Source organism: Phyllobates terribilis, unplaced genomic scaffold, assembly GCF_046119375.1.
Source record: "Phyllobates terribilis strain yellow unplaced genomic scaffold, ASM4611937v1 Scaffold_8__6_contigs__length_399053987, whole genome shotgun sequence".
NCBI classification, from domain to species: domain Eukaryota; kingdom Metazoa; phylum Chordata; class Amphibia; order Anura; family Dendrobatidae; genus Phyllobates; species Phyllobates terribilis.
This window is the reverse complement of record NW_027362768.1, coordinates 398,895,533-398,920,553: the sequence shown is the minus strand read 5'-3', so window position 1 is coordinate 398,920,553 and position 25,021 is coordinate 398,895,533. Positions and strand designations below refer to the sequence as shown.

The 25,021-nt window shown below is 57.5% G+C and overlaps 1 protein-coding gene across 1 annotated transcript in view; it reads right to left on the bottom strand.

The window, feature by feature from the left end:
* Positions 1-25,021, bottom strand: part of LOC141157785 (uncharacterized) — a 53,287-nt gene that overhangs the window by 10,430 nt on the left and 17,836 nt on the right. The window contains exons 2-7 of the mRNA XM_073645314.1: positions 7,080-7,203; positions 6,360-6,413; positions 4,193-4,215; positions 3,765-3,825; positions 3,078-3,131; positions 1,230-1,286 (exon numbers count right to left, since the gene is read on the bottom strand). Of these exons, the coding sequence (XP_073501415.1) occupies positions 1,230-1,286; positions 3,078-3,131; positions 3,765-3,825; positions 4,193-4,215; positions 6,360-6,413; positions 7,080-7,203 (373 nt within the window). The remainder of the gene's footprint in view (positions 1-1,229; positions 1,287-3,077; positions 3,132-3,764; positions 3,826-4,192; positions 4,216-6,359; positions 6,414-7,079; positions 7,204-25,021) is intronic.

Sequence of the window (25,021 nt, the reverse complement as noted above, 5' to 3'; positions counted from 1 at the left end):
ATGCTGGAGGAGGCAGGAGAGCTGATTTTGGAGGAGGCAGGAGAGCTGATGCTAGAGGAGGCAGGAGAGCTGATCCTAGAGGAGGCAGGAGAGCTGATGCTGGAGAAGGCAGGAGAGCTGATGCTGGAGGAGGCAGGAGAGCTGATACTGGAGGAGGCAGGAGAGCTGATGCTGGAGGAGGTAGGAGAGATGATGCTGCAGGAGGCAGGAGAGCTGATACTGGAGGAGGCAGGAGAGCTGATGCTGGAGGAGGCAGGAGAGCTGATACTGGAGGAGGCATGAGAGCTGATACTTGAGGAGGCAGGAGAGCTGATACTGGAGGAGGCAGGAGAGCTGATACTGGAGAAGGCAGGAGAGCTGATACTGGAGAATGCAGGAGACCTAATACTGGAGGAGGCAGGAGAGCTGATGCTGGAGGAGGCAGGAGAGCTAATACTGGAGGAGGCATGAGAGCTGATACTTGAGGAGGCAGGAGAGCTGATACTGAAGGAGGCAGGAGAGCTGATGCTGGAGAAGGCAGGAGAGCTGATACTTGAGGAGGAAGGAGAGCTGATACTGGAGGAGGCAGGAGAGCTGATGCTGGAGAAGGCAGGAGAGCTGATACTGGAGAAGGCAGGAGAGATGGTGCTGGAGGAAGATGGTGAGATATTGCTGGAAGAGGTGGAGGCAACAGAGAGGACACTAGAGGAGGAGGAAGAATTGGTGCTAGAGGAGGCAGGAGAACTGATACTGGAGGAGGCAGGAGAGCTGATGCTGGAGGAGGAAGGAGAGCTGATATTGGAGGAGGCAGGAGAGCTGATGCTGGAGGAGGCAGAAGAGCTGATGCTGGAGAAGGCAGGAGATCTGATGCTGGAGGAGGCAGGAGAGCTGATGCTGGAGGAGGCAGGAGAGCTGATACTGGAGGAGGCAGGAGTGCTGAAGCTGGAGAAGGCAGGAGAGCTGATACTGGAGGAGGCAGGAGAGCTGATGCTAGAGGAGGCAGGACAGCTGGTACTGGAGGAGGCAGGAGAGCTGATGCTGGAGAAGGCAGGAAAGCTGATGCTGGAGGAGGCAGGAAAGTTGATACAGGAGGAGGCAGGAGAGCTGATGCTGGAGAAGGCAGGAGAGCTGATACTGGAGATGGCAGGAGAGCTGATACTGGAGGAGGCAGGAGAGCTGATGCTGGAGAAGGCAGGAGAGCTGATACTGGAGGAGTCAGGAGAGCTAATACTGGAGGAGGCAGGAGAGGTGATGCTGGAGGAGGCAGTAGAGCTGATACTGGAGGAGGCAGGAGAGCTGATGCTGGACAAGGCAGGAGAGCTGATGCTGAAGGAGGCAGGAGAGCTGATGCTGGAGGAGGCAGGAGAGCTGATACTGGAGGAGGCAGGAGAGCTGATACTGGAGGAGGCAAGAGAGCTGATGGTGGAGAAAGCAGGAGAGCTGATGCTGGACAAGGCAGGAGAGCTGATGCTGGAGGAGGCAGGAGAGCTGATACTGGAGGAGGCAGGAGAGCTGATGCTGGAGGAGGCAGGAGAGCTGATACTGGAGGAGGCAGGAGAGCTTATGCTGGAGGAGGCAGGAGAGCTGATATTGGAGGAGGCAAGAGATCTGATATTGGAGGAGGCAAGAGAGCTGATGCTGGAGAAGGCAGGAGAGCTGATGCTGGAGGAGGCAAGAGAGCTGATGCTGGAGAAGACAGGAGAGCTGATACTGGAGGAGGCAGGAGAGCTGATACGGGAGGAGGCAGGAGAGCTGATACTGGAGGAGGCAGGAGAGCTGATACTGGAGGAGGCAGGAGAGCTGATGCTGCAGGAGGCAGGAGAGATGATACTGGAGGAGGCAAGAGATCTGATATTGGAGGAGGGAACAGACCTGATGCTGGAGAAGGCAGGAGAGCTGATGCTGGAGGAGGCAGGAGAGCTGATGCTGGAGAAGACGGGAGAGCTGATGCTGGAGGAGGCAGGAGAGCTGATGCTGGAGGAGGCAGGAGAGCTGATACTGGAGAAGGCAGGAGAGCTGATACTGGAGAATGCAGGAGACCTAATACTGGAGGAGGCAGGAGAGCTGATACTGGAGCAGGCAGGAGAGCTGATGCTGGAGGAGGCAGGAGAGCTGATGCTGCAGGAGGTAGGAGAGCTGATGCTGGAGGAGGCAGGAGAGCTAATGCTGGAGAAGGCATGAGAGCTGATGCTGGAGAAGGCAGGAAAGCTGATGCTGGAGGAGGCAGGAGAGCTGATGCTGGAGAAGGCAGGAGAGCTGATACTGGAGCAGGCAGGAGAGCTGATGCTAGAGGAGGCAGGAGAGCAGTTACTGGAGGAGGCAGGAGAGCTGATGCTGGAGAAGGCAGGAGAGCTGATGATGGAGGAGGCAGGAGAGCTGATGTTGGAGAAGGCAGGAGAGCTGATGCTGGAGGAGGCAGGAGAGCTGATAATGGAGGAGGCAGGAGAGCTGATACTGGAGGAGGCAGGAGAGCTGATGCAGGAGGAGGCAGGAGAGCTGATACTGGAGAAGGCAGGAGAGCTGATACTGGAGGAGGCAGGAGAGCTGATGCTAGAGGAGGCAGGAGAGCTGATACTGGATTAGGCAGGAGAGCTGATCCTGGAGGAGGCAGGATACCTGATGCGGGAGGAGGCAGGAGAGCTGATACTGGAGGAGGCAGGAGAGATGATGCTGGAGAAGGCAGGAGAGCTGATGCTGGAGGAGGCTGGAGAGCTGATACTGGAGGAGGCAGGAGAGCTGATGATGGAGAAGGCAGGAGAGCTGATACTGGAGAAGGCGGGAGAGCTGATACTAGAGGAGGCAGGAGAGCTGATGCTGGAGTAGGCAGGAGAGCTGATGCTGGAGGAGGCAGGAGAGCTGATACTGGAGGAGGCAGGAGAAATGATGCTGCAGGAGGCAGGAGAGTTGATACTGGAGGAGGCAGGAGAGCTGATGCTGGAGGAGGCAGGAGCGCTGATTCTGGAGGAGGCAGGAGAGCTGATACTGGAGGAGGCAGGAGAGCTGATGCTGGAGAAGGCAGGAGAGCTGATACTGGAGAAGGCAGGAGAGCTGATGCTGGAGGAGGCAGGAGAGCTGATGCTAGAGGAGGCAGGAGAGCTGATACTGGAGAAGGCAGGAGAGCTGATGCTGGAGGAGGCAGGAGAGCTGATGCTGGAGGAGGCAGGAGAGCTGATACTGGAGGAGGCAGGAGAAATGATGCTGCAGGAGGCAGGAGAGTTGATACTGGAGGAGGCAGGAGAGCTGATGCTGGAGGAGGCAGGAGCACTGATTCTGGAGGAGGCAGGAGAGCTTATACTGGAGGAGGCAGGAGAGCTGATGCTGGAGAAGGCAGGAGAGCTGATACTGGAGAAGGCAGGAGAGCTGATGCTGGAGGAGGCAGGAGAGCTGATGCTGGAGGAGGCAGGAGAGCTGATGCTAGAGGAGGCAGGAGAGCTGATGCTGGAGGAGGCAGGAGAGCTGATACTGGAGGAGGCAGGAGAGCTGATACTGGAGGAGGCAGGAGAGCTGATACTCGAGAAGGCAGGAGAGCTGATGCTGGAGGAGGCAGGAGAGCTGATAATAGAGGAGGCAGGAGAGCTGATGCTGGAGAAGGCAGGAGAGCTGATACTGGAGGAGGCAGGAGAGCTGATACTGGAGAAGGCAGGGGAGATGGTGCTGGAGGAAGATGGTGAGATATTGCTGGAAGAGGTGGAGGCAACAGAGAGGACACTAGAGGAAGAGGAAGAATTGGTGCTAGAGGAGGCAGGAGAGCTGATACTGGAGGAGGCAGGAGAGCTGATACTGGAGGAGGCAGGAGAGCTGATACTGGAGAAGACAGGTGAGCTGATATTGGAGGAGGCAGGAGAGCTGATGCTGGAGAAGGCAGGAGAGCTGATGCTGGAGAAGGCAGGAGAGGTGATACTGGAGGAGGCAGGAGAGCTGATGCTGGAGAAGGCAGGAGAGCTGATACTGGAGGAGGCAGGAGAGCTGATGCTAGAGGAGGCAGGAGAGCTGATCCTAGAGGAGGCAGGAGAGCTGATGCTGGAGAAGGCAGGAGAGCTGATGCTGGAAGAGGCAGGAGAGCTGATACTGGAGGAGGCAGGAGAGCTGATGCTGGAGGAGGTAGGAGAGATGATGCTGCAGGAGGCAGGAGAGCTGATACTGGAGGAGGCAGGAGAGCTGATGCTGGAGGAGGCAGGAGAGCTGATACTGGAGGAGGCATGAGAGCTCATACTTGAGGAGGCAGGAGAGCTGATACTGGAGGAGGCAGGAGAGCTGATGCTGGAGAAGGCAGGAGAGCTGATACTTGAGGAGGCAGGAGAGCTGATACTGGAGGAGGCAGGAGAGCTGATGATGGAGAAGGCAGGAGAGCTGATACTGGAGAAGGCGGGAGAGCTGATACTAGAGGAGGCAGGAGAGCTGATGCTGGAGGAGGCAGGAGAGCTGATGCTGGAGGAGGCAGGAGAGCTGATGCTGGAGGAGGCAGGAGAGCTGATACTGGAGGAGGCAGGAGAAATGTTGCTGCAGGAGGCAGGAGAGTTGATACTGGAGGAGGCAGGAGAGCTGATGCTGGAGGAGGCAGGAGCGCTGATTCTGGAGGAGGCAGGAGAGCTGATACTGGAGGAGGCAGGAGAGCTGATGCTGGAGAAGGCAGGAGAGCTGATACTGGAGAAGGCAGGAGAGCTGATGCTGGAGGAGGCAGGAGAGCTGATGCTAGAGGAGGCAGGAGAGCTGATACTGCAGAAGGCAGGAGAGCTGATGCTGGAGGAGGCAGCAGAGCTGATGCTGGAGGAGGCAGGAGAGCTGATACTGGAGGAGGCAGGAGAAATGATGCTGCAGGAGGCAGGAGAGTTGATACTGGAGGAGGCAGGAGAGCTGATGCTGGAGGAGGCAGGAGCACTGATTCTGGAGGAGGCAGGAGAGCTGATACTGGAGGAGGCAGGAGAGCTGATGCTGGAGAAGGCAGGAGAGCTGATACTGGAGAAGGCAGGAGAGCTGATGCTGGAGGAGGCAGGAGAGCTGATGCTGGAGGAGGCAGGAGAGCTGATGCTAGAGTAGGCAGGAGAGCTGATGCTGGAGGAGGCAGGAGAGCTGATACTGGAGGAGGCAGGAGAGCTGATACTGGAGGAGGCAGGAGAGCTGATACTCGAGAAGGCAGGAGAGCTGATGCTGGAGGAGGCAGGAGAGCTGATAATAGAGGAGGCAGGAGAGCTGATGCTGGAGAAGGCAGGAGAGCTGATACTGGAGGAGGCAGGAGAGCTGATACTGGAGAAGGCAGGGGAGATGGTGCTGGAGGAAGATGGTGAGATATTGCTGGAAGAGGTGGAGGCAACAGAGAGGACACTAGAGGAAGAGGAAGAATTGGTGCTAGAGGAGGCAGGAGAGCTGATACTGGAGGAGGCAGGAGAGCTGATACTGGAGGAGGCAGGAGAGCTGATACTGGAGAAGACAGGAGAGCTGATATTGGAGGAGGCAGGAGAGCTGATGCTGGAGAAGGCAGGAGAGCTGATGCTGGAGAAGGCAGGAGAGGTGATACTGGAGGAGGCAGGAGAGCTGATGCTGGAGAAGGCAGGAGAGCTGATACTGGAGGAGGCAGGAGAGCTGATGCTAGAGGAGGCAGGAGAGCTGATCCTAGAGGAGGCAGGAGAGCTGATGCTGGAGAAGGCAGGAGAGCTGATGCTGGAAGAGGCAGGAGAGCTGATACTGGAGGAGGCAGGAGAGCTGATGCTGGAGGAGGTAGGAGAGATGATGCTGCAGGAGGCAGGAGAGCTGATACTGGAGGAGGCAGGAGAGCTGATGCTGGAGGAGGCAGGAGAGCTGATACTGGAGAAGGCAGGAGAGCTGATGCTGGAGGAGGCAGGAGAGCTGATGCTGGAGATGGCAGGAGAGCTGATGCTAGAGGAGGCAGGAGAGCTGATGCTGGAGGAGGCAGGAGAGCTGATACTGGAGGAGGCAGGAGAGCTGATACTGGAGGAGGCAGGAGAGCTGATACTCGAGAAGGCAGGAGAGCTGATGCTGGAGGAGGCAGGAGAGCTGATAATAGAGGAGGCAGGAGAGCTGATGCTGGAGAAGGCAGGAGAGCTGATACTGGAGGAGGCAGGAGAGCTGATACTGGAGAAGGCAGGGGAGATGGTGCTGGAGGAAGATGGTGAGATATTGCTGGAAGAGGTGGAGGCAACAGAGAGGACACTAGAGGAAGAGGAAGAATTGGTGCTAGAGGAGGCAGGAGAGCTGATACTGGAGGAGGCAGGAGAGCTGATACTGGAGGAGGCAGGAGAGCTGATACTGGAGAAGACAGGAGAGCTGATATTGGAGGAGGCAGGAGAGCTGATGCTGGAGAAGGCAGGAGAGCTGATGCTGGAGAAGGCAGGAGAGGTGATACTGGAGGAGGCAGGAGAGCTGATGCTGGAGAAGGCAGGATAGCTGATACTGGAGGAGGCAGGAGAGCTGATGCTAGAGGAGGCAGGAGAGCTGATCCTAGAGGAGGCAGGAGAGCTGATGCTGGAGAAGGCAGGAGAGCTGATGCTGGAAGAGGCAGGAGAGCTGATACTGGAGGAGGCAGGAGAGCTGATGCTGGAGGAGGTAGGAGAGATGATGCTGCAGGAGGCAGGAGAGCTGATACTGGAGGAGGCAGGAGAGCTGATGCTGGAGGAGGCAGGAGAGCTGATACTGGAGGAGGCATGAGAGCTGATACTTGAGGAGGCAGGAGAGCTGATACTGGAGGAGGCAGGAGAGCTGATGCTGGAGAAGGCAGGAGAGCTGATACTTGAGGAGGCAGGAGAGCTGATACTGGAGGAGGCAGGAGAGCTGATGATGGAGAAGGCAGGAGAGCTGATACTGGAGAAGGCGGGAGAGCTGATACTAGAGGAGGCAGGAGAGCTGATGCTGGAGGAGGCAGGAGAGCTGATGCTGGAGGAGGCAGGAGAGCTGATACTGGAGGAGGCAGGAGAAATGATGCTGCAGGAGGCAGGAGAGTTGATACTGGAGGAGGCAGGAGAGCTGAAGCTGGAGGAGGCAGGAGCGCTGATTCTGGAGGAGGCAGGAGAGCTGATACTGGAGCAGGCAGGAGAGCTGATGCTGGAGAAGGCAGGAGAGCTGATACTGGAGAAGGCAGGAGAGCTGATGCTGGAGGAGGCAGGAGAGCTGATGCTAGAGGAGGCAGGAGTGCTGATACTGGAGAAGGCAGGAGAGCTGATGCTGGAGGAGGCAGCAGAGCTGATGCTGGAGGAGGCAGGAGAGCTGATACTGGAGGAGGCAGGAGAAATGATGCTGCAGGAGGCAGGAGAGTTGATACTGGAGGAGGCAGGAGAGCTGATGCAGGAGGAGGCAGGAGCACTGATTCTGGAGGAGGCAGGAGAGCTGATACTGGAGGAGGCAGGAGAGCTGATGCTGGAGAAGGCAGGAGAGCTGATACTGGAGAAGGCAGGAGAGCTGATGCTGGAGGAGGCAGGAGAGCTGATGCTGGAGGAGGCAGGAGAGCTGATGCTAGAGGAGGCAGGAGAGCTGATGCTGGAGGAGGCAGGAGAGCTGATACTGGAGGAGGCAGGAGAGCTGATACTGGAGGAGGCAGGAGAGCTGATACTCGAGAAGGCAGGAGAGCTGATGCTGGAGGAGGCAGGAGAGCTGATAATAGAGGAGGCAGGAGAGCTGATGCTGGAGAAGGCAGGAGAGCTGATACTGGAGGAGGCAGGAGAGCTGATACTGGAGAAGGCAGGGGTGATGGTGCTGGAGGAAGATGGTGAGATATTGCTGGAAGAGGTGGAGGCAACAGAGAGCACACTAGAGGAAGAGGAAGAATTGGTGCTAGGGGAGGCAGGAGAGCTGATACTGGAGGAGGCAGGAGAGCTGATACTGGAGGAGGCAGGAGAGCTGATACTGGAGAAGACAGGAGAGCTGATATTGGAGGAGGCAGGAGAGCTGATGCTGGAGAAGGCAGGAGAGCTGATGCTGGAGAAGGCAGGAGAGCTGATACTGGAGGAGGCAGGAGAGCTGATGCTAGAGGAGGCAGGAGAGCTGATCCTAGAGGAGGCAGGAGAGCTGATGCTGGAGAAGGCAGGAGAGCTGATGCTGGAAGAGGCAGGAGAGCTGATACTGGAGGAGGCAGGAGAGCTGATGCTGGAGGAGGTAGGAGAGATGATGCTGCAGGAGGCAGGAGAGCTGATACTGGAGGAGGCAGGAGAGCTGATGCTGGAGGAGGCAGGAGAGCTGATACTGGAGGAGGCATGAGAGCTGATACTTGAGGAGGCAGGAGAGCTGATACTGGAGGAGGCAGGAGAGCTGATGCTGGAGAAGGCAGGAGAGCTGATACTTGAGGAGGCAGGAGAGCTGATACTGGAGGAGGCAGGAGAGCTGATGCTGGAGAAGGCAGGAGAGCTGATACTGGAGAAGGCAGGAGAGATGGTGCTGGAGGAAGATGGTGAGATATTGCTGGAAGAGATGGAGGCAACAGAGAGGACACTAGAGGAGGAGGAAGAATTGGTGATAGAGGAGGCAGGAGAACTGATACTGGAGGAGGCAGGAGAGCTGATGCTGGAGGAGGAAGGAGAGCTGATATTGGAGGAGGCAGGAGAGCTGATGCTGGAGGAGGCAGGAGAGCTGATGCTGGAGAAGGCAGGAGATCTGATGCTGGAGGAGGCAGGAGAGCTGATACTGGAGGAGGCAGGAGTGCTGAAGCTGGAGAAGGCAGGAGAGCTGATACTGGAGGAGGCAGGAGAGCTGATGCTAGAGGAGGCAGGACAGCTGATACTGGAGGAGGCAGGAGAGCTGATGCTGGAGAAGGCAGGAGAGCTGATGCTGGAGGAGGCAGGAAAGTTGATACTGGAGGAGGCAGGAGATCTGATGCTGGAGGAGGCAGGAGAGCTGATACTGGAGGAGGCAGGAGTGCTGAAGCTGGAGAAGGCAGGAGAGCTGATACTGGAGGAGGCAGGAGAGCTGATGCTAGAGGAGGCAGGACAGCTGATACTGGAGGAGGCAGGAGAGCTGATGCTGGAGAAGGCAGGAGAGCTGATGCTGGAGGAGGCAGGAAAGTTGATACTGGAGGAGGCAGGAGAGCTGATGCTGGAGAAGGCAGGAGAGCTGATACTGGAGAAGGCAGGAGAGCTGATACTGGAGGAGGCAGGAGAGCTGATGCTGGAGAAGGCAGGAGAGCTGATACTGGAGGAGTCAGGAGAGCTAATACTGGAGGAGGCAGGAGAGGTGATGCTGGAGGAGGCAGTAGAGCTGATACTGGAGGAGGCAGGAGAGCTGATGCTGGACAAGGCAGGAGAGCTGATGCTGAAGGAGGCAGGAGAGCTGATGCTGGAGGAGGCAGGAGAGCTGATACTGGAGGAGGCAGGAGAGCTGATACTGGAGGAGGCAAGAGAGCTGATGCTGGAGAAAGCAGGAGAGCTGATGCTGGACAAGGCAGGAGAGCTGATGCTGGAGGAATCAGGAGAGCTGATACTGGAGGAGGCAGGAGAGCTGATGCTGGAGGAGGCAGGAGAGCTGATACTGGAGGAGGCAGGAGAGCTGATGCTGGAGGAGGCATTAGAGCTGATATTGGAGGAGGCAAGAGATCTGATATTGGAGGAGGCAAGAGAGCTGATGCTGGAGAAGGCAGGAGAGCTGATGCTGGAGGAGGCAGGAGAGCTGATGCTGGAGGAGGCAGGAGAGCTGATGCTAGAGGAGGCAGGAGAGCTGATGCTGGAGGAGGCAGGAGAGCTGATACTGGAGGAGGCAGGAGAGCTGATACTGGAGGAGGCAGGAGAGCTGATACTCGAGAAGGCAGGAGAGCTGATGCTGGAGGAGGCAGGAGAGCTGATAATAGAGGAGGCAGGAGAGCTGATGCTGGAGAAGGCAGGAGAGCTGATACTGGAGGAGGCAGGAGAGCTGATACTGGAGAAGGCAGGGGAGATGGTGCTGGAGGAAGATGGTGAGATATTGCTGGAAGAGGTGGAGGCAACAGAGAGGAGACTAGAGGAAGAGGAAGAATTGGTGCTAGAGGAGGCAGGAGAGCTGATACTGGAGGAGGCAGGAGAGCTGATACTGGAGGAGGCAGGAGAGCTGATACTGGAGAAGACAGGAGAGCTGATATTGGAGGAGGCAGGAGAGCTGATGCTGGAGAAGGCAGGAGAGCTGATGCTGGAGAAGGCAGGAGAGGTGATACTGGAGGAGGCAGGAGAGCTGATGCTGGAGAAGGCAGGAGAGCTGATACTGGAGGAGGCAGGAGAGCTGATGCTAGAGGAGGCAGGAGAGCTGATCCTAGAGGAGGCAGGAGAGCTGATGCTGGAGAAGGCAGGAGAGCTGATGCTGGAAGAGGCAGGAGAGCTGATACTGGAGGAGGCAGGAGAGCTGATGCTGGAGGAGGTAGGAGAGATGATGCTGCAGGAGGCAGGAGAGCTGATACTGGAGGAGGCAGGAGAGCTGATGCTGGAGGAGGCAGGAGAGCTGATACTGGAGAAGGCAGGAGAGCTGATGCTGGAGGAGGCAGGAGAGCTGATGCTGGAGGAGGCAGGAGAGCTGATGATAGAGGAGGCAGGAGAGCTGATGCTGGAGGAGGCAGGAGAGCTGATACTGGAGGAGGCAGGAGAGCTGATACTGGAGGAGGCAGGAGAGCTGATACTCGAGAAGGCAGGAGAGCTGATGCTGGAGGAGGCAGGAGAGATGATAATAGAGGAGGCAGGAGAGCTGATGCTGGAGAAGGCAGGAGAGCTGATACTGGAGGAGGCAGGAGAGCTGATACTGGAGAAGGCAGGGAAGATGGTGCTGGAGGAAGATGGTGAGATATTGCTGGAAGAGGTGGAGGCAACAGAGAGGACACTAGAGGAAGAGGAAGAATTGGTGCTAGAGGAGGCAGGAGAGCTGATACTGGAGGAGGCAGGAGAGCTGATACTGGAGGAGGCAGGAGAGCTGATACTGGAGAAGACAGGAGAGCTGATATTGGAGGAGGCAGGAGAGCTGATGCTGGAGAAGGCAGGAGAGCTGATGCTGGAGAAGGCAGGAGAGGTGATACTGGAGGAGGCAGGAGAGCTGATGCTGGAGAAGGCAGGAGAGCTGATACTGGAGGAGGCAGGAGAGCTGATGCTAGAGGAGGCAGGAGAGCTGATCCTAGAGGAGGCAGGAGAGCTGATGCTGGAGAAGGCAGGAGAGCTGATGCTGGAAGAGGCAGGAGAGCTGATACTGGAGGAGGCAGGAGAGCTGATGCTGGAGGAGGTAGGAGAGATGATGCTGCAGGAGGCAGGAGAGCTGATACTGGAGGAGGCAGGAGAGCTGATGCTGGAGGAGGCAGGAGAGCTGATACTGGAGGAGGCATGAGAGCTGATACTTGAGGAGGCAGGAGAGCTGATACTGGAGGAGGCAGGAGAGCTGATGCTGGAAAGGCAGGAGAGCTGATACTTGAGGAGGCAGGAGAGCTGATACTGGAGGAGGCAGGAGAGCTGATGATGGAGAAGGCAGGAGAGCTGATACTGGAGAAGGCGGGAGAGCTGATACTAGAGGAGGCAGGAGAGCTGATGCTGGAGGAGGCAGGAGAGCTGATGCTGGAGGAGGCAGGAGAGCTGATACTGGAGGAGGCAGGAGAAATGATGCTGCAGGAGGCAGGAGAGTTGATACTGGAGGAGGCAGGAGAGCTGATGCTGGAGGAGGCAGGAGCGCTGATTCTGGAGGAGGCAGGAGAGCTGATACTGGAGGAGGCAGGAGAGCTGATGCTGGAGAAGGCAGGAGAGCTGATACTGGAGAAGGCAGGAGAGCTGATGCTGGAGGAGGCAGGAGAGCTGATGCTAGAGGAGGCAGGAGAGCTGATACTGGAGAAGGCAGGAGAGCTGATGCTGGAGGAGGCAGCAGAGCTGATGCTGGAGGAGGCAGGAGAGCTGATACTGGAGGAGGCAGGAGAAATGATGCTGCAGGAGGCAGGAGAGCTGATACTGGAGAAGGCAGGAGAGCTGATGCTGGAGGAGGCAGCAGAGCTGATGCTGGAGGAGGCAGGAGAGCTGATACTGGAGGAGGCAGGAGAAATGATGCTGCAGGAGGCAGGAGAGTTGATACTGGAGGAGGCAGGAGAGCTGATGCTGGAGGAGGCAGGAGCACTGATTCTGGAGGAGGCAGGAGAGCTGATACTGGAGGAGGCAGGAGAGCTGATGCTGGAGAAGGCAGGAGAGCTGATACTGGAGAAGGCAGGAGAGCTGATGCTGGAGGAGGCAGGAGAGCTGATGCTGGAGGAGGCAGGAGAGCTGATGCTAGAGGAGGCAGGAGAGCTGATGCTGGAGGAGGCAGGAGAGCTGATACTGGAGGAGGCAGGAGAGCTGATACTGGAGGAGGCAGGAGAGCTGATACTCGAGAAGGCAGGAGAGCTGATGCTGGAGGAGGCAGGAGAGCTGATAATAGAGGAGGCAGGAGAGCTGATGCTGGAGAAGGCAGGAGAGCTGATACTGGAGGAGGCAGGAGAGCTGATACTGGAGAAGGCAGGGGAGATGGTGCTGGAGGAAGATGGTGAGATATTGCTGGAAGAGGTGGAGGCAACAGAGAGGACACTAGAGGAAGAGGAAGAATTGGTGCTAGAGGAGGCAGGAGAGTTGATACTGGAGGAGGCAGGAGAGCTGATACTGGAGGAGGCAGGAGAGCTGATACTGGAGAAGACAGGAGAGCTGATATTGGAGGAGGCAGGAGAGCTGATGCTGGAGAAGGCAGGAGAGCTGATGCTGGAGAAGGCAGGAGAGGTGATACTGGAGGAGGCAGGAGAGCTGATGCTGGAGAAGGCAGGAGAGCTGATACTGGAGGAGGCAGGAGAGCTGATGCTAGAGGAGGCAGGAGAGCTGATCCTAGAGGAGGCAGGAGAGCTGATGCTGGAGAAGGCAGGAGAGCTGATGCTGGAAGAGGCAGGAGAGCTGATACTGGAGGAGGCAGGAGAGCTGATGCTGGAGGAGGTAGGAGAGATGATGCTGCAGGAGGCAGGAGAGCTGATACTGGAGGAGGCAGGAGAGCTGATGCTGGAGGAGGCAGGAGAGCTGATACTGGAGGAGGCATGAGAGCTGATACTTGAGGAGGCAGGAGAGCTGATACTGGAGGAGGCAGGAGAGCTGATGCTGGAGAAGGCAGGAGAGCTGATACTTGAGGAGGCAGGAGAGCTGATACTGGAGGAGGCAGGAGAGCTGATGCTGGAGAAGGCAGGAGAGCTGATACTGGAGAAGGCAGGAGAGATGGTGCTGGAGGAAGATGGTGAGATATTGCTGGAAGAGATGGAGGCAACAGAGAGGAAACTAGAGGAGGAGGAAGAATTGGTGATAGAGGAGGCAGGAGAACTGATACTGGAGGAGGCAGGAGAGCTGATGCTGGAGGAGGAAGGAGAGCTGATATTGGAGGAGGCAGGAGAGCTGATGCTGGAGGAGGCAGGAGAGCTGATGCTGGAGAAGGCAGGAGATCTGATGTTGGAGGAGGCAGGAGAGCTGATGCTGGAGGAGGCAGGAGAGCTGATACTGGAGGAGGCAGGAGTGCTGAAGCTGGAGAAGGCAGGAGAGCTGATACTGGAGGAGGCAGGAGAGCTGATGCTAGAGGAGGCAGGACAGCTGATACTGGAGGAGGCAGGAGAGCTGATGCTGGAGAAGGCAGGAGAGCTGATGCTGGAGGAGGCAGGAAAGTTGATACTGGAGGAGGCAGGAGAGCTGATGCTGGAGAAGGCAGGAGAGCTGATACTGGAGAAGGCAGGAGAGCTGATACTGGAGGAGGCAGGAGAGCTGATGCTGGAGAAGGCAGGAGAGCTGATACTGGAGGAGTCAGGAGAGCTAATACTGGAGGAGGCAGGAGAGGTGATGCTGGAGGAGGCAGTAGAGCTGATACTGGAGGAGGCAGGAGAGCTGATGCTGGACAAGGCAGGAGAGCTGATGCTGAAGGAGGCAGGAGAGCTGATGATGGAGGAGGCAGGAGAGCTGATACTGGAGGAGGCAGGAGAGCTGATACTGGAGGAGGCAAGAGAGCTGATGCTGGAGAAAGCAGGAGAGCTGATGCTGGACAAGGCAGGAGAGCTGATGCTGGAGGAGGCAGGAGAGCTGATACTGGAGGAGGCAGGAGAGCTGATGCTGGAGGAGGCAGGAGAGCTGATACTGGAGGAGGCAGGAGAGCTGATGCTGGAGGAGGCATGAGAGCTGATATTGGAGGAGGCAAGAGATCTGATATTGGAGGAGGCAAGAGAGCTGATGCTGGAGAAGGCAGGAGAGCTGATGCTGGAGGAGGCAGGAGAGCTGATGCTGGAGAAGAAAGGAGAGCTGATGCTGGAGGAGGCAGGAGAGCTGATGCTGGAGGATGCAGGAGAGCTGATACTGGAGAAGGCAGGAGAGCTGATACTGGAGAAGGCAGGAGACCTAATACTGGAGGAGGCAGGAGAGCTGATACTGGAGGAGGCAGGAGAGCTGATGCTGGAGGAGGCAGAAGAGCTGATGCTGCAGGAGGCAGGAGAGCTGATGCTGGAGAAGGCAGGAGAGCTGATGCTGGAGAAGGCATGAGAGCTGATGCTGGAGAAGGCAGGAGAGCTGATGCTGGAGGAGGCAGGAGAGCTGATGCTGGAGAAGGCAGGAGAGCTGATACTGGAGTAGTCAGGAGAGCTGATGCTAGAGGAGGCAGGAGAGCAGGTACTGGAGGAGGCAGGAGAGCTGATGCTGGAGAAGGCAGGAGAGCTGATGATGGAGGAGGCAGGAGAGCTGATGTTGGAGAAGGCAGGAGAGCTGATGCTGGAGGAGGTAGGAGAGCTGATAATGGAGGAGGCAGGAGAGCTGATACTGGAGGAGGCAGGAGAGCTGATGCAGGAGGAGGCAGGAGAGCTGATACTGGAGAAGGCAGGAGAGCTGATACTGGAGGAGGCAGGAGAGCTGATGCTAGAGGAGGCAGGAGAGCTGATACTGGATTAGGCAGGAGAGCTGATCCTGGAGGAGGCAGGAGACCTGATGCTGGAGGAGGCAGGAGAGCTGATCCTGGAGGAGGCAGGAGAGCTGATGCTGGAGAAGGCAGGAGAGCTGATGCTGGAGGAGGCTGGAGAGCTGATACTGGAGGAGGCAGGAGAGCTGATTATGGAGAAGGCAGGAGAGCTGATACTGGAGAAGGCGGGAGAGCTGATACTAGAGGAGGCAGGAGAGCTGATGCTAGAGGATGCAGGAGAGCTGATACTGGAGAAGGCAGGAGAGGTGATGCTGGAGGAGGCAGGAGAGCTGATGCTGGAGGAGGCAGGAGAGCTGATACTGGAGGAGGCAGGAGAAATGATGCTGCAGGAGGCAGGAGAGTTGATACTGGAGGAGGCAGGAGAGCTGATGCTGGAGGAGGTAGGAGAGCTGATGCTGGAGGAGGCAGGAGCGCTGATTCTGGAGGAGGCAGGAGAGCTGATACTGGAGGAGGCAGGAGAGCTGATGCTGGAGAAGGCAGGAGAGCTGATACTGGAGAAGGCAGGAGAGCTGATGCTGGAGGAGGCAGGAGAGCTGATGCTGGAGGAGGCAGGAGAGCTGATGCTGGAGGAGGAAGGAGAGCTGATGCTGGAGGAGGCAGGAGAGCTGATACTGGAGGAGGCAGGAGAGCTGATACTGGAGGAGGCAGGAGAGCTGATACTCGAGAAGGCAGGAGAGATGGTGCTGGAGGAAGATGGTGAGATATTGCTGGAAGAGGTGGAGGCAACAGAGAGGACACTAGAGGAAGAGGAAGAATTGGTGCTAGAGGAGGCAGGAGAGCTGATACTGGAGGAGGCAGGAGAGCTGATACTGGAGGAGGCAGGAGAGCTGATACTGGAGAAGACAGGAGAGCTGATGCTGGAGGAGGCAGGAGAGCTGATGCTGGAGAAGGCAGGAGATCTGATGCTGGAGGAGGCAGGAGAGCTGATGCTGGAGGAGGCAGGAGAGATGATACTGGAGGAGGCAGGAGTGCTGAAGCTGGAGAAGGCAGGAGAGCTGATACTGGAGGAGGCAGGAGAGCTGATGCTAGAGGAGGCAGGACAGCTGATACTGGAGGAGGTAGGAGAGCTGATGCTGGAGAAGGCAGGAGAGCTGATGCTGGAGGAGGCAGGAAAGTTGATACTGGAGGAGGCAGGAGAGCTGATGCTGGAGAATACAGGAGAGCTGATACTGGAGAAGGCAGGAGAGCTGATACTGGAGGAGGCAGGAGAGCTGATGCTGGAGAAGGCAGGAGAGCTGATACTGGAGGAGTCAGGAGAGCTGATACTGGAGGAGGCAGGAGAGGTGATGCTGGAGGAGGCAGTAGAGCTGATACTGTAGGAGGCAGGAGAGCTGATGCTGGACAAGGCAGGAGAGCTGATGCTGAAGGAGGCAGGAGAGCTGATGCTGGAGGAGGCAGGAGAGCTGATACTGGAGGAGGCAGGAGAGCTGATACTGGAGGAGGCAAGAGAGCTGATGCTGGAGAAAGCAGGAGAGCTGATGCTGGACAAGGCAGGAGAGCTGATGCTGAAGGAGGCAGGAGAGATGATACTGGAGGAGGCAGGAGAGCTGATGCTGGAGGAGGCAGGAGAGCTGATACTGGAGGAGGCAGGAGAGCTGATGCTGGAGGAGGCATGAGAGCTGATATAGGAGGAGGCAAGAGATCTGATATTGGAGGAGGCAAGAGAGCTGATGCTGGAGAAAGCAGGAGAGCTGATGCTGGACAAGGCAGGAGAGCTGATGCTGGAGGAGGCAGGAGAGTTGATACTGGAGGAGTCAGGAGAGCTGATGCTGGAGGAGGCAGGAGAGCTGATACTGCAGGAGGCAGGAGAGCTGATGCTGGAGGAGGCATGAGAGCTGATATAGGAGGAGGCAAGAGATCTGATATTGGAGGAGGCAAGAGAGCTGATGCTGGAGAAGGCAGGAGAGCTGATACTGGAGGAGGCAAGAGAGCTGATGCTGGAGGAGGCAAGAGAGCTGATGCTGGAGAAGACAGGAGAGCTGATGCCAGAGGAGGCAGTAGAGCTGATACTGGATGAGGCAGGAGAGCTGATGCTGGAGGAGGCAGGAGAGCTGATGCTGGAGAAGACAGGAGAGCTGATGCTGGAGGAGGCAGGAGAGCTGATACTGGAGGAGGTAGGAGAGCTGATACTGGAGGAGGCAGGAGAGCTGATGCTGGAGGAGGCAGGAGAGCTGATGCTGGAGGACGCAAGAGAGCTGATGCTGCAGGAGGCAGGAGAGCTGATGCTGGAGGAGGCAGGAGAGCTGATGCTGGAGGATTCAAGAGAGCTGATGCTGGAGAAGACAGGAGAGCTGATACTGGAGGAGGCAGGAGAGCTGATACTGGAGGAGGCAGGAGAGCTGATACTGGAGGAGGCAGGAGAGCTGATGCTGGAGGAGGCAGGAGAGCTGATGCTGGAGGAGGCAGGAGAGATGATACTGGAGGAGGCAAGAGATCTGATATTGGAGTAGGCAACAGAGCTGATGCTGGAGAAGGCAGGAGAGCTGATGCTGGAGGAGGCAGGAGAGCTGATGCTGGAGAAGACAGGAGAGCTGATGCTGGAGGAGGCAGGAGAGCTGATGCTGGAGGAGGCAGGAGAGCTGATGCTGGAGAAGGCAGGAGAGCTGATGCTGGAGGAGGCAGGAGAGCTGATACTGGAGGAGGCAGGAGAGCTGATACTGGAGGAGGCAGGAGAGCTGATACTGGAGAAGGCAGGAGACCTAATACTGGAGGAGGCAGGAGAGCTGATACTGGAGGAGGCAGGAGAGCTGATGTTGGAGAAGGCAGGACAGCTGATGCTGGAGGAGGCAGGAGAGCTGATGCTGCAGGAGGCAGGAGAGCTGATGCTGGAGGAGGCAGGAGAGCTGATGCTGGAGAAGGCATGAGAGCTGATGCTGGAGAAGGCAGGAGAGCTGATGCTGGAGGAGGCAGGAGAGCTGATGCTGGAGAAGGCAGGAGAGCTGATACTGGAGTAGGCAGGAGAGCTGATGCTAGAGGAGGCAGGAGAGCAGATACTGGAGGAGGCAGGAGAGCTGATACTGGAGAAGGCAGGAGAGCTGATGTTGGAGAAGGCAGGAGAGCTGATGCTGGAGGAGGCAGGAGAGCTGATAATGGAGGAGGCAGGAGAGCTTATACTGGAGGAGGCAGGAGAGCTGATATTGGAGGAGGCAGGAGAGCTGATGCTGGAGAAGGCAGGAGAGCTGATACTGGAGGAGGCAGGAGAGCGGATGCTGGAGAAGGCAGGAGAGCTGATACTGGAGGAGGCAGGAGAGCTGATGCTGTAGGAGGCAGGAGAGCTGATATTGGAGGAGGCAGGAGAGCTGATGCTGGAGGAGGCAGGACAGCTGATAATGGAGGAGGCCAGAGATCTGATGCTGGAGGAGGCAGGAGAGCTGATGCTGTAGGAGGCAGGAGAGCTGATGCTGGAGGAGGCAGGAGAGCTGATACTGGAGGAGGCAGGAGAGCTGATGCTGGATGAGGCAGGAGAGATGATGCTGGAGGAGGCAGGAGAGCTGATGCTGGAGGAGGCAGGAGAGCTGATCCTAGAGGAGGCAGGAGAGCTGATCCTGGAGGAGGCAGGAGAGCTGATGCTGGAGGAGGCAAGAGAGCTGATACTGGAGGAGGCTAGAAAGCTGATACTGGAGGAGGCAGGAGAACTGATGCTGGTGGAGGGAGGAGGCAGGAGAGCTGATGCTGTAGGAGGCAGGAGAGCTGATGCTGGAGGAGGCAGGAGAGCTGATACTGGAGGAGGCAGGAGAGCTGATGCTGGATGAGGCAGGAGAGATGATGCTGGAGGAGGCAGGAGAACTGATGCTGGAGGAGGCAGGAGAGCTGATTCTGGAGGAGGCAGTAGAGCTGATACTGGAGGAGGCAGGAGAGCTGATGCTGGACAAGGCAGGAGAGCTGATGCTGAAGGAGGCAGGAGAGCTGATGCTGGAGGAGGCAGGAGAGCTGATACTGGAGGAGGCAGGAGAGCTGATACTGGAGGAGGCAAGAGAGCTGATGCTGGAGAAAGCAGGAGAGCTGATGAAGGACAAGGCAGGAGAGCTGATGCTGGAGGAGGCAGGAGAGTTGATACTGGAGGAGGCAGGAGAGCTGATGCTGGAGGAGGCAGGAGAGCTGATACTGGAGGAGGCAGGAGAGCTGATGCTGGAGGAGGCATGAGAGCTGATATAGGAGGAGGCAAGAGATCTGATATTGGAGGAGGCAAGAGAGCTGATGCTGGAGAAAGCAGGAGAGCTGATGCTGGACAAGGCAGGAGAGCTGATGCTGGAGGAGGCAGGAGAGTTGATACTGGAGGAGGCAGTAGAGCTGATGCTGGAGGAGGCAGGAGAGCTGATACTGGAGGAGGCAGGAGAGCTGATGCTGGAGGAGGCATGAGAGCTGATATAGGAGGAGGCAAGAGATCTGATATTGGAGGAGGCAAGAGAGCTGATGCTGGAGAAGACAGGAGAGCTGATGCTGGAGGAGGCAGGAGAGCTGATACTGGAGGAAGCAGGAGAGTTGATACTGGAGGAAGCAGGAGAGCTGATGCTGGAGGAGGCAGGAGAGCTGATGCTGGAGGAGGCAAGAGAGCTGATGCTGCAGGAGGCAGCAGAGCTGATACTGGAGGAGGCAGGAGAGCTGATGCTGGAGGAGGCAAGAGAGCTGATGCTGGAGAAGACAGGAGAGCTGATACTGGAGGAGGCAGGAGAGCTGATACTGGAGGAGGCAGGAGAGCTGATACTGGAGGAGGCAGGAGAGCTGATGCTGGAGGAGGCAGGAGAGATGATACTGGAGGAGGCAAGAGATCTGATATTGGAGGAGGCAACAGAGCTGATGCTGGAGAAGGCAGGAGAGCTGATGCTGGAGGAGGCAGGAGAGCTGATGCTGGAGAAGACAGGAGAGCTGATGCTGGAGGAGGCAGGAGAGCTGATGGTGGAGGAGCAGGAGAGCTGATGCTGGAGAAGGCAGGAGAGCTGATGCTGGAGGAGGCAGGAGAGCTGATACTGGAGGAGGCAGGAGAGCTGATACTGGAGGAGGCAGGAGAGCTGATAATGGAGAAGGCAGGAGACCTAATACTGGAGGAGGCAGGAGAGCTGATACTGGAGGAGGCAGGAGAGCTGATGTTGGAGAAGGCAGGACAGCTGATGCTGGAGGAGGCAGGAGAGCTGATGCTGCAGGAGGCAGGAGAGCTGATGCTGGAGGAGGCAGGAGAGCTGATGCTGGAGAAGGCATGAGAGCTGATGCTGGAGAAGGCAGGAGAGCTGATGCTGGAGGAGGCAGGAGAGCTGATGCTGGAGAAGGCAGGAGAGCTGATACTGGAGTAGGCAGGAGAGCTGATGCTAGAGGAGGCAGGAGAGCAGATACTGGAGGAGGCAGGAGAGCTGATGCTGGAGAAGGCAGGAGAGCTGATGTTGGAGAAGGCAGGAGAGCTGATGCTGGAGGAGGCAGGAGAGCTGATAATGGAGGAGGCAGGAGAGCTGATACTGGAGGAGGCAGGAGAGCTGATATTGGAGGAGGCAGGAGAGCTGATGCTGGAGAAGGCAGGAGAGCTGATACTGGAGGAGGCAGGAGAGCTGATGCTGGAGAAGGCAGGAGAGCTGATACTGGAGGAGGCAGGAGAGCTGATGCTGTAGGAGGCAGGAGAGCTGATATTGGATGAGGCAGGAGAGCTGATGCTGGAGGAGGCAGGACAGCTGATACTGGAGGAGGCCAGAGAGCTGATGCTGGAGGAGGCAGGAGAGCTGATGCTGTAGGAGGCAGGAGAGCTGATGCTGGAGGAGGCAGGAGAGCTGATACTGGAGGAGGCAGGAGAGCTGATGCTGGATGAGGCAGGAGAGATGATGCTGGAGGAGGCAGGAGAGCTGATGCTGGAGGAGGCAGGAGAGCTGATCCTAGAGGAGGCAGGAGAGCTGATCCTGGAGGAGGCAGGAGAGCTGATGCTGGAGGAGGCAAGAGAGCTGATACTGGAGGAGGCTAGAAAGCTGATACTGGAGGAGGCAGGAGAACTGATGCTGGTGGAGGGAGGAGGCAGGAGAGCTGATGCTGTAGGAGGCAGGAGAGCTGATGCTGGAGGAGGCAGGAGAGCTGATACTGGAGGAGGCAGAAGAGCTGATGCTGGATGAGGCAGGAGAGATGATGCTGGAGGAGGCAGGAGAGCTGATGCTGGAGGAGGAAGGAGAGCTGATGCTGGAGGAGGCAGGAGAGCTGATCCTGGAGGAGGCAGGAGAGCTGATGCTGGAGGAGGCAAGAGAGCTGATACTGGAGGAGGCTAGAAAGCTGATACTGGAGGAGGCAGGAGAACTGATGCTGGTGGAGGGAGGAGGCAGGAGAGCTGATGCTGTAGGAGGCAGGAGAGCTGATGCTGGAGGAGGCAGGAGAGCTGATACTGGAGGAGGCAGGAGAGCTGATGCTGGAAGAGGCAAGAGAGCTGATACTGGAGGAGGCTAGAAAGCTGATACTGGAGGAGGCAGGAGAACTGATGCTGGTGGAGGGAGGAGGCAGGAGAGCTGATGCTGTAGGAGGCAGGAGAGCTGATGCTGGAGGAGGCAGGAGAGCTGATACTGGAGGAGGCAGGAGAGCTGATGCTGGATGAGGCAGGAGAGATGATGCTGGAGGAGGCAGGAGAGCTGATGCTGGAGGAGGAAGGAGAGCTGATGCTGGAGGAGGCAGGAGAGCTGATCCTGGAGGAGGCAGGAGGGCTGATGCTAGAGGAGGCAGGAGAGCTGATACTGGAGGAGGCAGGAGAGCTGATACTGGAGGAGGCTAGAAAGCTGATACTGGAGGAGGCAGGAGAACTGATGCTGGTGGAGGGAGGAGACAGGAGAGCTGATGCTGGAGGAGGCAGGAGAGCTGATGCTGGAGGAGGCAGGAGAGCTGATGCTGGAGAAGACAGGAAAGCTGATGCTGGAGGAGGCAGGAGAGCTGATGCTGGAGAAGGCAGGAGAGCTGATGCAGGAGGAGGCAGGAGAGCTGATACTGGAGGAGGCAGGAGAGCTAATGCTAGAGGAGGCAGGAGAGCTGATACTGGAGGAGGCAGGAGAGCTGATACTGGAGGAGGCAGGAGGGCTGATGCTAGAGGAGGCAGGAGAGCTGATACTGGAGGAGGCAGGAGAGCTGATACTGGAGGAGGCAGGAGAGCTGATGCTGGAGGAGGCAGGAGGGCTGATGCTAGAGGAGGCAGGAGAGCTGATACTAGAGGAGGCAGGAGAGCTGATACTGGAGGAGGCAGGAGAGCTGATACTGGAGGAGGCTAGAAAGCTGATACTGGAGGAGGCAGGAGAACTGATGCTGGTGGAGGGAGGAGACAGGAGAGCTGATGCTGGAGGAGGCAGGAGAGCTGATGCTGGAGGAGGCAGGAGAGCTGATGCTGGAGAAGACAGGAAAGCTGATGCTGGAGGAGGCAGGAGAGCTGATGCTGGAGAAGGCAGGAGAGCTGATGCAGGAGGAGGCAGGAGAGCTGATACTGGAGGAGGCAGGAGAGCTAATGCTAGAGGAGGCAGGAGAGCTGATACTGGAGGAGGCAGGAGAGCTGATACTGGAGGAGGCAGGAGGGCTGATGCTAGAGGAGGCAGGAGAGCTGATACTGGAGGAGGCAGGAGAGCTGATACTGGAGGAGGCAGGAGAGCTGATGCTGGAGGAGGCAGGAGAGCTGATGCTGGAGGAGGCAGGAGAGCTGATACTAGAGGAGGCAGGAGAGCTGAAGCTGGAGAAGGCAGGAGAGCTGATGCTGGAGGAGGCAGGAGAGCTGATACTGGAGGAGGCATGAGAGCTGATGCTGGAGAAGGCAGGAGAGCTGATACTGGAGAAGGCAGGAGAGCTGATACTGGAGGAGGCATGAGAGCTGATGCTGGAGAAGGCAGGAGAGCTGATACTGGAGAAGGCAGGAGAGCTGATGCTAGAGGAGGCAGGAGAGCTGATGCTAGAGGAGGCAGGAGAGCTGATACTAGAGGAGGCAGGAGAGCTGATGCTGGAGAAGGCAGTAGAGCTGATGCTGGAGGAGGCAGGAGAGCTGGTGCTGGAGGAGGCAGGAGAGCTGATACTGGAGGAGGCAGGAGAGATGATGCTGCAGGAGGCAGGAGAGCTGATACTGGAGGAGGCAGGAGAGCTGATCCTGGAGGAGGCAGGAGAGCTGATGCTGGAGGAGGTAGGAGAGCTGATACTGGAGGAGGCAGGAGAGTTGATACTGGAGGAGGCAGGAGAGCTGATGCTGGAGAAGGCAGGAGAGCTGATACTGGAGAAGGCAGGAGAGCTGATGCAGGAGAAGGCAGGAGAGCTGATGCTGGAGGATGCAGGAGAGCTGATGCTGGAGGAGGCAGGAGAGCTGATGCTGGAGGAGGCAGGAGAGCTGATGCTGGAGGAGCCTGGAGAGCTGATATTGGAGAAGGCAGGAGAGCTGATACTGGAGGAGGCAGGAGAGCTGATACTGGAGAAGGCAGGGGAGATGGTGCTGGAGGAAGATGGTGAGATATTGCTGGAAGAGGTGGAGGCAACAGAGAGGACACTAAAGGAGGAGGAAGAATTGGTGCCAGAGGAGGCAGGAGAGCCGATACTGGAGGAGGCAGGAGAGCAGATGCTGGAGGAGGCAGGAGAGCTGATATTGGAGAAGGCAGGAGAGCTGATGCTGGAGGAGGAAGGAGAGATGATGCTGGATAAGGCAGGAGAGCTGATGCTGGAGTAGGCAGGAGAGCTGATACTGGAGGAGGCAGGAGAGCTGATGCTGGAGGAGGCAGGAGAGCTGATACTGGAGAAGGCAGGAGAGCTGATACTGGAGAAGGCAGGAGACCTAATACTGGAGGAGGCAGGAGAGCTGATACTGGAGGAGGCAGGAGAGCTGATGCTGGAGGAGGCAGGAGAGCTGATGCTGCAGGAGGCAGGAGAGCTGATGCTGGAGAAGGCAGGAGAGCTGATGCTGGAGAAGGCATGAGAGCTGATGCTGGAGAAGGCAGGAGAGCTGATGCTGGAGGAGGCAGGAGAGCTGATGCTGGAGAAGGCAGGAGAGCTGATACTGGAGTAGGCAGGAGAGCTGATGCTAGAGGAGGCAGGAGAGCAGATACTGGAGGAGGCAGGAGAGCTGATGCTGGAGAAGGCAGGAGAGCTGATGATGGAGGAGGCAGGAGAGCTGATGTTGGAGAAGGCAGGAGAGCTGATGCTGGAGGAGGCAGGAGAGCTGATAATGGAGGAGGCAGGAGAGCTGATACTGGAGGAGGCAGGAGAGCTGATGCAGGAGGAGGCAGGAGAGCTGATACTGGATTAGGCAGGAGGGCTGATCCTGGAGGAGGCAGGAGACCTGATGCTGGAGCAGGCAGGAGAGCTGATACTGGAGGAGGCAGGAGAACTGATGATGGAGAAGGCAGGAGAGCTGATCCTGGAGGAGGCTGGAGAGCTGATACTGGAGGAGGCAGGAGAGCTGATGATGGAGAAGGCAGGAGAGCTGATACTGGAGAAGGCGGGAGAGCTGATACTAGTGGAGGCAGGAGAGCTGATGCTAGAGGAGGCAGGAGAGCTGATACTGGAGAAGGCAGGAGAGCTGATGCTGGAGGAGGCAGGAGAGCTGATGCTGGAGGAGGCAGGAGAGCTGATACTGGAGGAGGCAGGAGAAATCATGCTGCAGGAGGCAGGAGAGTTGATACTGGAGGAGGCAGGAGAGCTGATACTGGATTAGGCAGGAGAGCTGATCCTGGAGGAGGCAGGAGACCTGATGCTGGAGGAGGCAGGAGAGCTGATACTGGAGGAGGCAGGAGAGCTGATGCTGGAGAAGGCAGGAGAGCTGATGCTGGAGGAGGCTGGAGAGCTGATACTGGAGGAGGCAGGAGAGCCGATGATGGAGAAGGCAGGAGAGCTGATACTGGAGAAGGCGGGAGAGCTGATACTAGAGGAGGCAGGAGAGCTGATGCTAGAGGAGGCAGGAGAGCTGATACTGGAGAAGGCAGGAGAGCTGATGCTGGAGGAGGCAGGAGAGCTGATGCTGGAGGAGGCAGGAGAGCTGATACTGGAGGAGGCAGGAGAAATGATGCTGCAGGAGGCAGGAGAGTTGATACTGGAGGAGGCAGGAGAGCTGATGCTGGAGGAGGCAGGAGAGCTGATGCTGGAGGAGGCAGGAGCGCTGATTCTGGAGGAGGCAGGAGAGCTGATACTGGAGGAGGCAGGAGAGCTGATGCTGGAGAAGGCAGGAGAGCTGATACTGGAGAAGGCAGGAGAG